Source organism: Contarinia nasturtii, unplaced genomic scaffold, assembly GCF_009176525.2.
Source record: "Contarinia nasturtii isolate CC-2019 unplaced genomic scaffold, AAFC_CNas_1.1 Cnas_scaffold_745, whole genome shotgun sequence".
NCBI classification, from domain to species: domain Eukaryota; kingdom Metazoa; phylum Arthropoda; class Insecta; order Diptera; family Cecidomyiidae; genus Contarinia; species Contarinia nasturtii.
Window position 1 is genome coordinate 2,840,755 of NW_022198093.1, and position 15,864 is coordinate 2,856,618.

At 34.9% G+C, this 15,864-nt stretch overlaps 6 protein-coding genes across 6 annotated transcripts; 3 read left to right on the forward strand and 3 right to left on the reverse strand.

The window, feature by feature from the left end:
- Window positions 1-3,363: 3,363 nt before the first annotated feature.
- On the reverse strand, window positions 3,364-4,541 carry LOC116341747 (heterochromatin protein 1-like). Its single transcript, XM_031768999.1, has 3 exons — window positions 4,344-4,541; window positions 4,125-4,259; window positions 3,364-4,048 (listed from the first exon to the last, which is right to left on the reverse strand). The coding sequence occupies exons 1-3, from the start codon at window positions 4,404-4,406 to the stop codon at window positions 3,716-3,718; spliced, it is 531 nt and encodes a 176-aa protein (XP_031624859.1). The 5' UTR covers window positions 4,407-4,541; the 3' UTR covers window positions 3,364-3,715.
- A 478-nt stretch (window positions 4,542-5,019) lies between these two features.
- On the forward strand, window positions 5,020-6,383 carry LOC116341713 (Bardet-Biedl syndrome 5 protein homolog). Its single transcript, XM_031768951.1, has 5 exons — window positions 5,020-5,141; window positions 5,207-5,355; window positions 5,414-5,829; window positions 5,893-6,081; window positions 6,155-6,383. The coding sequence occupies exons 1-5, from the start codon at window positions 5,080-5,082 to the stop codon at window positions 6,380-6,382; spliced, it is 1,044 nt and encodes a 347-aa protein (XP_031624811.1). The 5' UTR covers window positions 5,020-5,079; the 3' UTR covers window position 6,383.
- A 57-nt stretch (window positions 6,384-6,440) lies between these two features.
- Window positions 6,441-9,240, reverse strand: LOC116341568 (RNA polymerase II-associated factor 1 homolog). The gene is made up of 8 exons (XM_031768714.1): window positions 9,063-9,240; window positions 8,433-8,942; window positions 8,181-8,342; window positions 7,795-8,091; window positions 7,335-7,723; window positions 7,201-7,275; window positions 7,075-7,131; window positions 6,441-6,943 (listed from the first exon to the last, which is right to left on the reverse strand). The coding sequence occupies exons 1-8, from the start codon at window positions 9,134-9,136 to the stop codon at window positions 6,816-6,818; spliced, it is 1,692 nt and encodes a 563-aa protein (XP_031624574.1). The 5' UTR covers window positions 9,137-9,240; the 3' UTR covers window positions 6,441-6,815.
- A 179-nt stretch (window positions 9,241-9,419) lies between these two features.
- Window positions 9,420-10,984, forward strand: LOC116341553 (ribonuclease H2 subunit A). The gene is made up of 4 exons (XM_031768693.1): window positions 9,420-9,866; window positions 9,926-10,253; window positions 10,327-10,511; window positions 10,592-10,984. Exons 1-4 carry the CDS (start codon window positions 9,668-9,670, stop codon window positions 10,855-10,857), a joined length of 978 nt encoding a protein of 325 aa, XP_031624553.1. The 5' UTR covers window positions 9,420-9,667; the 3' UTR covers window positions 10,858-10,984.
- Window positions 10,985-11,232: 248 nt separating this feature from the next.
- On the reverse strand, window positions 11,233-13,225 carry LOC116341552 (F-box-like/WD repeat-containing protein TBL1XR1). Its single transcript, XM_031768692.1, has 4 exons — window positions 13,065-13,225; window positions 12,828-12,977; window positions 12,159-12,757; window positions 11,233-12,088 (listed from the first exon to the last, which is right to left on the reverse strand). Exons 1-4 carry the CDS (start codon window positions 13,120-13,122, stop codon window positions 11,396-11,398), a joined length of 1,500 nt encoding a protein of 499 aa, XP_031624552.1. The 5' UTR covers window positions 13,123-13,225; the 3' UTR covers window positions 11,233-11,395.
- Window positions 13,226-13,573: 348 nt separating this feature from the next.
- On the forward strand, window positions 13,574-14,560 carry LOC116341554 (60S acidic ribosomal protein P1). The gene is made up of 3 exons (XM_031768694.1): window positions 13,574-13,776; window positions 14,105-14,354; window positions 14,451-14,560. Exons 1-3 carry the CDS (start codon window positions 13,705-13,707, stop codon window positions 14,462-14,464), a joined length of 336 nt encoding a protein of 111 aa, XP_031624554.1. The 5' UTR covers window positions 13,574-13,704; the 3' UTR covers window positions 14,465-14,560.
- Window positions 14,561-15,864: the final 1,304 nt, after the last annotated feature.

A 15,864-nucleotide genomic window follows, 5' to 3' on the forward strand; every position in this document is an offset into this window, starting at 1 on the left:
TACCACGAACATTACAATTTTAAATAACACTTTCCGTATTATAAAAATTTTCGAATATATGCGATACACATTTAACGCGTTGAGCATTTTTACAACACAGCTTCACTTAAGTGGACCGACCAACTACACAGGCTCTAATCTGTGATAATTGCGATTAATCGCTTGTATAGTAAAACACATAAAGTCAAATATTTTAAACAACTGGATTATTTGCCAAACTTTTTGGCAAAGTATAAATTAACCACTTTTTCGTTTGACATCGAATCACTTATAGTTGCTCATTTTGTAAGAACAATATTTTCAAACTTTTACTTTTCTGAACAACAATTTTTCATATTTTTCACTGAAAAATGTGACAGTTGGTCTGAAATTGGTAAAGTTGAATTTTAAGTTCAATTATGGTGTAAATTCAATCAGCTCACTGTAATTACTCCCACGGATGACGATTTTATCCGTATCCTTGGCGGATATACATTTTATTCGTGTCCGTCAAATTGAGCTCGCAAAAATAGATTTATTGTACGTTCGATTGATCTGTATCCGGTTAAAAATCTGAATGCATGCTTCCATTATTAAAATAAAAATTCCATATCGAAATCAATAAATAACTTCTTAATAGCTCTAGTAGATAGAAGAGAGTCCAATTGAATCGGTTAGAATATTTGTGAGCTCAGGAAGTTTGTTAAAGTAAAATATCAACATGTTGTGCACGTTGCAGTTTTATTTTGACACATTTCTTGAGGTCACGAATATTCTAGCCGGTTCACTTAATATCACCAAGCTTAGTTTTGTTGATGAACTTATCACACAAAAATTGATGTTTATTTCATAAATGGACTGTGACTTGTAAATTAAAAACATTGAAATATTAACAACATTTTTATACCTATAACAATCACTTCTATTGTTTTCAATCCGTATCATCGCCTGACAATAGTACCTTACTCTATAGTTCAGTAATTTTTGGTGTAGGGCGGCGCCACCGTATATACATAGAAATTTACATTTAAAATAACGCCATCTAACGTGTTTGATAATTTTTTTCCCCAAAAAAGTGGCACTATAACCCGTCTTTGTCGCCTGACGTCATTCAGATGACAAAATCCAAATATATTGTCTGTTGAAAACCCAAATGCCACTGCGACGTTCTCCTTTCAAAGTTTATTTCTTTCTTTCTATCTATCTCTTCCTCTCTCTATTTCAGCTTCTTTCCACCTCTCATTATCTTTTTCTCATTTGATCCATCTAAACTTCCTTCTTAAATTAAAACATTCGCATTAAAATATTTTCGACGTTTCTCAATTTCAAAATGTGTTTGTTTTCTGGTCATATGTTTACAATACAATTGTCGGCATTATTTAAGTGTGATTCAGTTGTTTGTTTTGAACCTTGCAAAATGTAAATAATCAGAAATTAGTTCACATAGAATATAATGATGTTCACGTAATGGATGATGTACATAAAATAGTATGCACGTTGCCAACGGCGATGTTTTTATGCATTTTTCCCTTCAAGTTTGAGTTTTATGTGCTATTTTTTTCCCATATTCTATTTATTCAAAATCGTTAATGTGCGCGAGCAAGTTTGTCGTTTCTTCAATTTGTTTCGTCCGTACATAGTATTATTTCATTTTTCTCCAAAAATTTCTTCAATGGTTTTCGCATTAAAATGAATAGTTTACACTGCAATAAAGATTACCCGAAAGATGGCGGAAATGTATGGCTTCCCAGAGACTCGCTTTCGGACAAGGTTTTTTTCCTCTCTCTCTCTGTCTGTTTTCATTTGTTGCATTTTGCATGCGAATCTTTTCATCGCAATTTTTGATTTATTTCCTAGTTGAAAATGATGGAAAACTATTTTCTATTTTTATTCGCTTTCTATTCATTTAAAATTTAGTATTTGAATCGAGAGCGAAAAAAATACCGACGTGATATTTGAAATGTGCGCGCTTGAGGCGATTCCATGAATGGAAATTTCGCAGATAGAGTTGATAGTTTGTTGAATGGTAATTTAAGCATGGAACATAAAAAACACTCATTCACTCATTCGGACAGACAAAGAACTGAACGTCTAAACATTTCATTTGGATAAGCAACTTTCTTTCATTTTCGGACTCTCTTGCGAAAAGCTATTTCATCACTTGTACGTGCTCGCACTAATCCGTTCTCTATTTTTTTTTTAACTTACAATTTAACATTGGAATGAAATGTATAGAATCGAAATGGAATCCAAACTATTCGAATAGATTACTTCACGACTTTCACCTGTGAAATTGTGCTCCTTTTTATAGTGTGTGTATCATTGCAGCTACTGTCTGAAACCCGCACGAAAAAAACACGGAGCATCGATTTAAGGAGTCGAGTATGCACTGGAGAACAACTACATTTGAAGCAACGGAATTTTGAATCATTCTCAATGTTCTTTAGTTTTACGGGGATTTTGTTTTTTCATACAATTTGGACACACATAACGGTAACATCGAACACAATCCAGAACACAACTCACGTATAAATGCATTCACACATTCTCTTTTTTTGTGTACCTGTTATCCACATCCACTTATCCAACATGCCTGTGCCATTATTATTTTCTTCCGCTAAGCCAGCTTCATAGTGCTCTTATTACGATTTTATATCGATAAACTTGAGAACTTTAGATCAACAATCTGTGCACAGCATTCATGTGTATATATATCATAATAGAACGGAAACTTGTTCACATTGTGTAATTCACATTACATACGGAAGCATCTTTTTTCATTGAATGCAACACATTTTCATATGGCGTATGATGCAAATGTCTTCTTATCGAAACTTTTGTGATTTTCGCAATGGAAACGAGAGAAAAGAACGTATAACCACATCTAAATCTTCATTGGGACTTATCATTGAATATTCGATGCAATCATCATAATAAAACCAATAACAACCATTATAATAATAATACTTACGCTAGTTTCATGTACACAATATAACTCCGAGGAAATTTTATTACACATTTTGGCTTTGTTAGTAGAAATTGAACGTATCATGCATTGCGGACTTATGAGATTAAAATGTCTATTGAATAACAAGCAATCGTACAATTTATCAACATGAGAAAAGTCAATTTTTTTCGTTTTCATAATTTATCCTCCTATACGTTTATTATTTGTCTTCTTCATGTCATATTTACCTTGCCTGTGTACGATGCACTTGGAAATTGATTTTTTTTTTTGCAAATTTACAGGTATTATACGTACTAAACCGTAAATAATTTCCAAAAAAATTCAATGTCTCATATCACCTCTGACCGTCAATCCAAGAATAGTAAACTCAGCAATTTACCCAATTAAATTGGTAGCGTTCATTTTATTAATTAGAAAAAAAAAATAACATAAAAATGTTATTAATGTACAATTGTTCATTTTGGAAAAATTATGTTCCGTCATGTATTCACTATTCACTAAGTTATACGCAACGTTATTAATTTCATTATCATGTGTCGTGCAATATTTTGATGTCATTGTTTTTCATTTAAAATGTCAAAATTCAATAGTACGTTCATGCATGATTGTTGTATAAAACCATTCAAATTTAAAAAGTAAAAAACGGAAATCGTATATAAAAATACCGTCCGATCTTACATACAATTCAAAACAGTGTATAAAACATTGTACCGAGTTAAGCTCGGTCAATAAAAAATAACAATTTTTTCGTCTGTTTGGCATTTAAATTCAAACAAATAATGCAGATATCCAGCCGTTACCATTGTTTTGTGGAACATCCTTGTTGTCGTCAATGATGCCATTGTCATTTGGTGCACCGTCGTTGTCACCATTGTCTGGTGTGTCCTTCCATACTATGTGCCGTTCATAGAAATTCATGACAGTAATTGGATACTGCACATTGGCTTCGTCCGATGGAATGAGTTTCAATGTACTTTGGTTCTTGAATTTGAACAAAAATTCAAGATTACCGCTGGCTTTGGTTGCGCCCATAATTTTGGCATTTTCTTCACGCGGCTTTTTGGACGCACGCTTTGATTCGGAACAATTTCCAATCTTCTTCTAATGAAAGATGAAAAGCAAACAAGATTTTAGTTGGAAATGCTTGTAAATGAAAATGTGCAAAAATTAAATGTACCTTGGTGACCTTTTCATCTTCGGAATCGTCAAACAGATACTTGAGTGGTCTATTGATGGCTCTGCGACTGCGTTTTGTCACCAAATGAGCTATTGAAGCACGATGACCTTTGTGGCGTGTTTGTCTATCGGTAAACTGAAACGAATATTTTAATTAGAGCTAATGAATCGAAATCGAATTGATAAGAAATAAAAAAATACGCGCACGATACTTTCATACCTCAGAATCAGACGAATCCGATGTAGAATAATCAGATTCCAATTTTTTTCCGGTTGACGTCATTGTCTCTTCGAATGAAAAAAACTCTCTCAAATTGTTGGTCACAATTTACGATTTTCACAAATTAATTGATAAAAATGTAGAATTTTAACGATGCAATACTAAAACAATAGCAATTATCTCTAGACCATGCAAATCGGCTTGAATAAAAATACAATGAAAACCACAAATGTCAATGTTCACCTCGTGTTTTTCGTTTCGTCGGTGTGGCATTGTACCGATGTTTGTGTGCAACGGTTATGCGTGTGATTTGTCAGCGCTATCACAACATCACATTCAGAATGTATTTTCCTTTTCATTCACCCCATTTCATTCACCTAACACACCAGTGCTGTTGCACGGTGGTTCGTACGTTTTTTTCGTTCGTTCTTATTTATGTATGTGAAGTATACGTAAAATGGTTTGATGGTTTACACTCTCTTTGTGACAATTTTGAATGCCACTCAGTGACAATTTGGCCGAAATAAATGTTTCACTTACATTTGTACGTTCAAACGTGAGAAATAATTCAAATTTTGAATTTTTTGGCGCACAAATGTGCGCATGCTCAATTTTTATTCGATGCCTAACAACGAATAGTGACAATCGAATCAAACAATAGAAACATTAACTGAATGTTTATCACAACCAGTTTTGATTTCTTACCTTAATTTAAAAAAAACAAAAGTACATAAGAATGGATCGTTTTGACTATGTTGTATGGCAAGATCGTGAGGTTAAATTTGATATTTCCAATGTGTAAGTTGGATCATTATACTTCAGTTTTGTTCACAATTCAAATAAAATTTGTTCTTTGAACGTAGACAACATAAGATCCGTGGAGGTGAAGAGATTTTGGATATATTCGACTATGTCGAAGATACAAAAGGGAATCCGAATGAGAGAGGTCGTTTGCTGGTGACGAACCTTCGACTTATTTGGTATTCGTTGAACAATAACAAATTCAATTTATGTGTGTTATTTTTGCACTTGTTGTAAAGCCACAAATTATCATAAATATTTTATTATAGCCATTGGTTTCAATTGTATCCTGACAATAACATTGAAATCGGTGCTATCGAAGCTTCGTGGTACAACATTGGCATTATACATTTTGACATTGTGCCGCAACTCACGCTTTGAATTTATATTCACCAATTTGGCGCAGAGCAACACGCGAAAATTTTCATCGGTGCTTGATGTTCATAGATCTTATGAATCGACGGTTTTATACAGAGAATTGAAATTACGAAGTGCCATTATGTCATCGGGTCACTTAATACTGTTGCCAAAGGAACAGGTTTATAGTACTTTCGGTGGAATTTGGAATTTGTCCAGCGATCAAGGCAATTTGGGTACATTAATCGTGACAAATGTACGCGTCATTTGGTATGCTGATATCAATGAAACGTTCAACATCAGTTTGCCACACATGCAAATCGCTTCGGTATATCAGTTTTTACCGTCGCTGAATGATTTATTTAAACCATAATATTTTGTCTCCGAATAGATAAAAATCAGAGACTCCAAGTATGGGCATGCATTAGTGATTCAAACGCTGGAAACTGGCGGTGGTTACACCCTCGGATTCAGGGTAGATCCTGCAGCAAGACTAGTTGATGTGTACAAAGAACTCGATTCTTTGTTTTCGGTTTATTCGGCAACACCAATCTTTGGAGTAACTTATGAGCGCAAAGAGGTTTAATACTAACCATTAACATACTTAGCTATGCAACAATTTGCAAATTGCTTATTTATTTTTGTCCAAATAGGAAGCGCCCGAACGTGATGATGATACAATTTCAATTGATAAAATCACTGAGGTTGACGAATCCAAAACGGATGAGATTAATACCAAATTCTCAACTTATTTGGCTGATGGAACGGACAATGGACGTCGACCGCCATTCTATTGCAAAGAGCTTGGATTTGCAATGGAAAAAATTAAAGACGGTTTTACATTGAAAGATCTATGGGAAGTTATTCCAACTACGAATTGAAAAATGTTTGAAATTCAATTCGGTTTCATATTTGACTATAATAAATTTTGGTTAGAGTAAATGATTTGGCTTTACTATTTATTTCAATTCTTTTATGTGCAGCTGTACATGATTTTACTTATCCAAAAATATACACAAAATTTTGTTGTTGTAGGTAAGCATTACCAAACCGGAACAATATTGTGAATTCATGATTAACTCGCGGCTAAAATTGATATTGATTGAGAATTGAATATAAAAAAGCGAGGACCCATTCCTTTTCTCCAGTGAATTATAATTGGTTTGGAGTTCGTGTATTTTTAGAGAATAAATCATTTTTTTATTTAAATCATAAATTTAGTTCTCTCTCTTTATTTACGTTCAAAATATGAACAGTCAAACATGGAAAAAGAAAAAAAAAACTTTATTGAAACTAATGTTGATATTTGTTTTTTCATTCTGATCCCGAATTTGGTGAACCGGAACCACTACGACTTCCGCTACGACTACGTTCTGAGCCGCTACGAGAATGATGGGAATGCGCACTTCCACTGTGTGATCGTGAGCGAGATGAGCGAGAACCTGAAAATATAGAAAAATAATAGAAATTTATCAACTATCTGATTCACATAGATTTGAGCTCAAAATATGAAGAGAAGTGATTCGCTATACTTAATTCGGTCTTTTTTCTCTAATTTTTGTAAAATACTTACGACTTCTACTTCTGGCCGATCCACTTCTGTTAGATGCAGGGCTAGGTGAACGAGAACCTATTTTTTTTTTACAAAAATTTCATTAAAAAAATGAATTGTAAATAGATATTCAATTTTAGTGCTCACCACTTTTAACCGAGCCGCTGCGGTTTGATGCTGGTGTTCCGCTGCGTGAACGAGAATTCGAACGAGATCTACTGCCTATGAAAAGGTGATATTGTTTAGTGGAAAAACGACAAGAAAATCTATGAAATGCTTACCACTTCGGCTTCTGGCTGAACCACTGTGATTCGATGTAGCGCTACCGCTGCGTGAACGATTTGAGCTGCTACGACTTCCGCTTCTACTACGCTCTGAATCGCTTCGGGAATGGCGAGAATGGACGCTACTTGGCGAGCGTGATCTTGATGTGCGAGATCGTGACGAATGTGACTTATCCGAATGGTCACTTTCATTGCCATCAGTTTTTTCATTGACCTCAATAACTTCCTGACTTTCGGTGATTTTTTCACTTTTCGGTTGTTCGGTTATTTCATGCTCTTCTATTTCTTCGATTTCTTCATCTTCACATGGTGGTTCCAATTGTTTTTCACGATAACGTTGCATACGATCCTCACTCGCGTTCAAAGGAACGTGTTTTATTACCAATCTATTTTGAAAATCATGGAAAAAATTGTGTAAATGTTGTTCAGAAAAATTGATTAAAATTCAGTCACTTACTTTGTATTATTCGGTTGTTGTCCAATGTTTTGTCTACGTTTGTTTAGCCGAACTCGAGTCTCAAGTTCATTGTAATAAACACCATCTTGTCGCATAATCAAAAAATAATTTTCTTCGTATCCTTTCGATGCCTTGCTCTTGACATTCCAATTGTATTCACGGGCCATTTTGTATTCATATTCTTGATCGTCTTCGTACAATATTTCATTGATCAAATCCATACGACGTTTTTCCATCGTTTCTTCCGTCGGCAAAAAGTATGCAACGAATTGTTCACCACTTTCGTCCATCACACCACTGCAAGAGAATAAATTGCATCGAAACCATTGAACATTGAATATTTTCATTTAAAAAAAAAATTCATTAGAGAGACTATCAATACAAACCGAATCATAGCTTGTGACATCTCTTCCATTTGCGCGGTCACATGCTTATTCGTGTTGGCTGGCGCTGGATCACTGTCAAATATAACCTGAGCAAATGGATACTTCCAATTAGCAAAATCTGGATACACCGGACAAATTTCCATTGGCGTAACATTTGGCTTGCTAAAATTAAATAGAAATCAACAATATTACTTTTCGTTGATACAATCAGATTGAAATAAAAAAATGTCCAAATCGAAATCATTAACTTACCTGTAGTGACGTGTAATTGGTTTCTTATTTTCTTCGAATGTTTTTTCAATCGATTTGATTTGAGCCTCGCGATCCATGTACAATGTCTCTTCAACAAATGACTTACGCACATTAAAACCGACTTTTGCTTCAACCTTTTCATTGTTTTGTGGTTGGAACCGCGTTTGTTCCGTTGAAATATATTCCGATTTTCGTAACCATGATACACTTTTGGCATGATGCCGTGATCGTTGTGAATCTTGCGGTGTATGCACTTCTTCTTCCAGCAATCTTTCATCGGCTGGATCCAAATGAGTGTTCGGATCCGATTGGTATAAATCACGATTAATCAGATCAATGGTTACACCCAAATCATGTTCAGTTAATACTTCATATTTGTAGTTGCGTTCAAGTGACGTTGGATTGTATTGAACAAAACGGTCGTTGGCAAATGGATACGTAATGTATTTCAAATCGAACGGAATGTCCGGCAATGTATTGCAATACTTTACTCTGGCAATTAATTCAGATCTGAAACCAATCAATACACAATGAGTGAATAAATTTCAGTGGCACAACAACGGTACTGTGGTGCGTGAAAAGCGTCGAAGTCAACACAAAGTCACAAACACCATTTACAATAATACTTACTTTTTCTCGATTGGCCGCTGTGGCCGAACTTCAGTGCCAGTTGTATTGTTTCCATTTTGGATGGTAGGTGCCATCGCCTTTTTTTATTATTTTATTCAAACGATCAACACACGAGAGAAATAGAAAAGTATTCAATGTAGTCGGCAGAATAACACAACAGATGTCAAACCGCGTTGATTTGACAGCATGTTGTGTTTTTCTTGCAGTTTCTTTTATAGCAACGTTGCACATATTAGTGTTGTCGCTTTTCGGACTATTGACAATTTACTTCTGCTTACAACGAACACAAATAAATGTTTTTTTGATTGCAATGTGAACAAAAAAGAAGAAGAATTCCGTAAATTAATTTTTGTCAAAATTTTAAATTGAAAAAATCGAAGTTTATTTAAAAACAGACACCATGTTCAGTACGAAAAAGTGGTTCAATTTATAAAAACACAACTAAACTGAACCGGATATATTTGACAGCAGTGTCTAAGTCTTTTGGCGGTACATTGATGTTGACAATTGCCTAAACAAAACTTAGAGAGAAAAACCAACGAATCCTAACTGTTTGTGTAATTGATTTGAAATATATCTGAGACGCATAAAAAATAGACGTAAAAATGGAAGTTGACATAAAATTGGAAAATGACGCTGAATCAAAAGAAAATCAAGAAATCGATTCATTAAAAAGTTTGGGTCCGTACATAGCTCAGAAAAATAATGCCGAAAGTTTTGTGTATTTCTCAAATATACCGCAAATCTGTTTCGATGAACCGTGTATGCTTGGTGTTGACGAGGCTGGTCGTGGACCTGTTCTAGGTATGCAATTTACATAAAAACATAAATTCAATATTAAAACGAAATACTGCTTTAATTAGGTCCGATGGTGTATGGAATTGCGTTTTGTCCTCTGGCCAAAGCCGATATTTTGAAAACGCTTGGTTGTGCCGATTCAAAACAGTTGACCGAAGAAAAACGGGAGGAAATTTTCAATGACATTTGCACAAAAGAGTATGCAAATACGAATATGGCGTGGGCCGTTGAAGTGATTTCACCGAATGTGATTAGTAATTCAATGTTTCGGCGCTCAAAACATTCATTGAATGAAGTATCAATGGACTCGGCCATCGGTTTGATAAATCGGGCCATTGCGCTTGGTGCAAATATTGCCGAAGTATATGTTGATACAGTTGGACCCCCAGAAAAGTATGCATACCATCACATTTCCAATGAATACAGCTAAATGAATTGCTTGTAACACTCTCTTTCTCACATATAGGTACGAGGCAAAATTGAGCAAAATTTTTCCCGACTTCAAGATTACCGTGGCAAAAAAAGCGGACTCAACGTATCCAATCGTTTCAGCGGCTAGTATTTGTGCAAAAGTATCCCGAGATCATGCGCTCAAAGTATGGACATTCCCGGAAGGTATTACTGTGGATGGCTTTGGCAGCGGATACCCAGGTACAATGAAATTGAACGCAATATTGACCTATTACACACACAAAATATTCAAACTAATTTATGTTATTTATTGCTCTCAGGAGATCCGGTCACCAAACGATTTCTACAAGAAAACATCGATCCGGTATTTGGTTTTCCGCGTTTGGTGCGATTTAGTTGGTCAACTGCTGAGAATATATTGCTGGCAAAAGCATTAAAAGTTCAATTCGAGGATGCGGACGAAGCAACAACGGTGAAAAAACCTAAAAAACCAATCACAAACTTTTTCACATCAGATAAACCAACGACACGCCCACGGCACATATTTTTTCGCGATCGGTGCTTACAAAGTGTGTCAGATTTGTAAGTTCATCGCGCAAATGTCGTATTTTTCGTTCAATTTTCGACAGTTCATTTTGTAAATGAAGACTTATTATAAAAGACCTTGTTTTCCTGCCAAAACTCAAATAAATGAAACTCTTTTTGTACGGTCATTTCTTTATTCCTTTTTAAATTGATACAAATTAATTAAATGTGGGGACATTTTTAGACGAATTGATATTTTGTAAGTGTGTGAAAATGCGATATAAATCAAATGGAAAATGCTTACACGATCGAATACACTCGACTGCACTCTTAGTTCTACTTCCAAGAGGTGTGGCTGTAAAATAGTCCTAAACACTAATTCTAAAAATAGCCAAATAAATCTGATTGTGATTACAGTTCACAAAAAAAAAATAGATTAATTTCTTCGTGTATCTCTTGCATTCTTAACATCTAATATACATAAAATATTTGTCGTTTGTTTTGTTTAAATCATGCATGTATGGATAAATTGTCACCGGCGTTTTGTTGTCATCAAAAATCAATGTGTGCCTTATAATCAACAAGAATTGTGCCACAATTTATAATTTTCTCATGTCCAATACAAAAACGCTGCCATCTGATGCACTGGCACCAACTTTGCTGCCGCGTGAATTCCAACATACTTCAAAAATGCCGCCGGTACCTTTGTAGCTGTGCACAAGTTGTCCACTTTGTGTGCTCCATATGTGTACGCATTTATCAAAACTTCCCGACGCTAAGAATTTACCATCGGGACTGAATGCAACCGAGTAAACGGGTTCAGTGTGTTTGGTGAGCGTGTGAATGCAAGCGCCGCGTTCAACGTCCCATAAACGAACGGTTGAATCAAATGATGCCGACGCCAAAATCAAATTCATATTTGGATTTTGTGTACCGGCTCCGGTCGGTGACCATTTAATTGTGTAGATTTCTTTTGAATGGGCCTCGAAATTGTGCACACAATTGTCTTGTTTCATTGACCAAATTTTCAATGTCATGTCATCAGAGCATGATGCCAATAATTGACCTTGTGGATCCCATTTGATGGCATTCACTTCGTTTGTATGACCCTGGAACGATTTTATTGGCTTATCAACGCCCATTTTACAAACATGAATACGTTGATCAGTGCTGCAACTTGCGAATGAATTATTTGTTTGCCAATCAACGTCCAATGCGGGTGCCATATGAAACGAAAACTGTTGAGCACATTGACCGGTCGCTGCATCCCAAATTATTGTCGTACGATCAACCTTTACGAACGAAAAAAAGATTGATAAATTTTTTTGTTTGGAAAATTAAGTCAAAATTCCCAGTACTTACACCCGCTGACAGAATATAATTTCCTTTTTTGTTCCATTTCAATGCAAATATTGGCCCTTTATGTTGACCCAATGTATCAGCCAAACGACCATCTGTCGTCCAAATGCGAGCATATCCATCGTAGCTACCAGTTGCCAACAATGTACCGTTGCAATTCCAGTCCAATGACGTGACATCTTTGTTGCTCGGCACTTCGGTGCCGCCTTTTTGAATGCAATGACGCAATACCAATTGATTTGGACTGGTCGAATTATCGGACATATCCCAAATACGTGCCGTACTATCACCAGAACCACTGGCCAACAGATCTGTTGTTGGATTCCATGCACATATGAACACTTCACTTTCGTGACCACGCAAAACGGTCGCCTTTGACGCTGGAATTTCGATACTTTGATCAACATCCATTGTTTCTTCTTGGGCTGGTGTCGTTGTTGCAGCTGGTGTTTTTTCGCCATTAATTTCGGACGGTGCCAGTGGTTCGGTTTTTGTCGGTTCGGTTTTTATATTCTCAACTTTTGGCGCAATCTTTTGACTTTTTATCTCTGGCATTACAGCATCGATTAAACTTAAACCTTCGGTTAAACGATTCAATGTACCTGACAGTTCAATTAGTTAATTAGTCAACGAAACAACAAGCAAAGTGCATAAAACAAAAGTCTCACATACCATCTTCACCAATACTGATTTCAGCTTCTGTGTACTGCAAACCTTTTTGCAAAATGGTCAACAATGCAGCTGGTGGCACGAGCGCACCATTTATATTGCTTTGAGAGATATGCGATTCGATGCCGAACGTGTATGCGGAATGATGAAAGCCTGAAAATTGATATCGGAATCTATTACCAAATCTCACCAAAATTGTTTATAATTTATTTATTTATTTGCTTAAATTGACTAATTTACCTGATTCTTGTAAATAGCGATAAACTAAAAAGTTTACTTCATCACTGGAGAAACTCATATTGATTTCGGTTATAGTTCAATCGAATGTTTATGAAATGAATAAAAACTAAAGTGCTTGGGATATTGTCTTTATGCGACTAAATGATGAAAAGACGCCATAGCAGTACATGTCATTCTGTCTCTCTATGATGACACACTCCAATCGAATTTGGTTTTACAGCAGTGTAGTTCGTTGTAAACCGAAAAAAAAATATCAAATTAAAAGTGGTATCTTTCGATTAACAGTCAAATATTGATTGAGATTTGATTGAAAAATATAAAATATTTACCGTCAATCGTATAATATCATTTAAAAATGTGTTTTTTTTTTTGTCGAACGAACTAAACTGCTGTAACACCAGAATCGGGCGTAGAACATACTCCAAAAAAGTGTACCGCATTCTATGTTGGTATTGGTTATGTCATGTGTGTAATGTGTTCCAATGAGCCTAACACATTGTATACGAGCAACGTCGTCTTTCTTTCTTGATTAAACACGCAAACTGTGTGCTTGTACTCTCAAGAGCTAAGGACAATCGTCTACTTGCACGATAATTTTTTTAAGTGAAATTTATAAAAAACCTACTCATTTCCCAGAAAAATGACATCCAAAGCTGAATTGGCCTGCGTTTACTCCGCACTCGTCTTGGTTGACGATGATGTTGCTATTACTGTAAGTGAATTTAAAATATCCAATTTTTTTTTGTTCATGTGTTAAAATGTCAAATCAAAAACGAAAATTCCATGAAAGAAATCGTAAAAAATTTCATCACCTTGTGATCATCGAACGATAAAAATTGTGTAAAATGAATGTTTAGTGCCTAAGAATTCGATGTCAATGAATATTTTTGTGAATTTTCACCAAAAAATGTGTAACATTCAAATAAGAAAATGTTGCTGGCCACAATTGTATTCGCCAAATAGATTGAGGTTATGCTCATGTTGTATTGTGATTGTACTAATGCGTGGATTGTGTTTATTTTTTATTTTTGTACATACAGAGCGAAAAGATCTCAACGATCTTGAAGGCTGCCAACGTTGATGTTGAACCATACTGGCCATCACTCTTCGCCAAAGCCTTGGAAGGTGTCAATGTTAAAGACTTGATCACCAACATTGGTTCAGGAGTTGGTTCTGCTCCAGCCGGTGCTGCTGCTCCAGCTGCCGGTGCTGCTGCCCCAGCTGCCGCTGAAAAGAAAGAAGAAAAGAAGGAAGAATCAGAAGAAGAAGAAGACGATGACATGGGATTCGGTACGTCTACATTTTATTTTTATTTTAATCAATTCATCGTTTCATTTCTTGTACCAATTATTTACTAATCGATTTCGTTCAATTGTGTCATTGCAGGTCTCTTTGAATAAACACCAGACTCTTCCTGAACAAGCTTTTTTGTTTTGTACAGTTCTAATGTACATCGGAATAAACAGTGTTCATTGAACATCCAAACACAAGAAAAACACGGTGTATTTTGTTGACTCTTTTTTTCTTTGAATTTTCAGTGATGATTGCATGTTATTTGTTTGACTTTTCTGCATTCTATTTTAAGTGAAAATTTCTTTATTTTTCATAATCATTTCGAATGTAAATCTTAACTTTAATACGGATTTGGTATCGAATACCAAACAAATAAACATTATTTAGGAATAAATGAACATTCACATTGAGGTAAGATTTGTATGGAATACCGTGTCATTGAAGTGAGGTTAGGTTTGTATGCTATTTGCGCACAATTTATTTGACTGTTATGTATACAATTCTGCGTTGCAATTCGGATGAATGAAATATTTTGAATGAAAAGGTAAATCTAATGAATTAGAATAGAATATGTTCCGCGATAAATAAATACTTTGTTGTTTTCAATTTTTCACAAATATTTTAACAATATTTTGAAAATTATTTCAATTTTCGAGGAAGTCCCTCAAAGGGACGTTCATGCTAACTATTTGAATTTACCAGTATTTTTTTAATGGCATTAAATATTCGAATTTTGTATTTTTTGATTCACGCTGTACAATGTACATTCAGTTTTCTTCTTTCCAGTGAGTCTTCATAATAAATGAAAACGCTTTTTTCACGGATCGTTCCTCTGAGGAGGAAAAACGGTAAGGAGGAAAATGAGAAGGAGAAGAGCGCTGAAGAGGAACATATTTTTAACCAAAAAATTCCCGCTTTTTTTCCTATCCAATGAGCATTAAATTCCCGATGATCGAAATTAATCTTCTTTTTCGGTATTGAGAAAGCACATTCATACAAGTTTGGTTTTCTATTGGTTAGGGCTGTCGAATTTTGTCTCTCTCTGAGAAAGTTTTTTGGTCGATGCCTCATTTTGGCTCGGAAATATGAAAAGTTCAAAATGCTATAAAAACGTTTAAAAATTATTTGCACAAAACCATATAATTTTTATTTGAATTCTGAACTCTGAAAAACTGAGACATTTATGGAAATTATTGGAGGAATAAAAAAAATCAAAAAGAGAAAAGTAAAAAAAGAAGAAGAATAACAATATGCTATAGTAACTATAGTTCGTATACTATAGTTGAGTAGCCCGATAAAATAAATTTAAAATTCGTAAAAATAATAAGTAAAAATGTACATTGGCAGGGTGAATCAAATATGTTCAAAGTTTGAATATTTTCAATCAATTTTTAATCTTTTGGTTCTAACGACAAGAAAACTCTCGTTTCTTTGAGTCAGAAGATTTCTTGGAATCTCTATTGGTATGTAAATTCCGAGAGACAAGTGAGAAATTCATTCATTCATT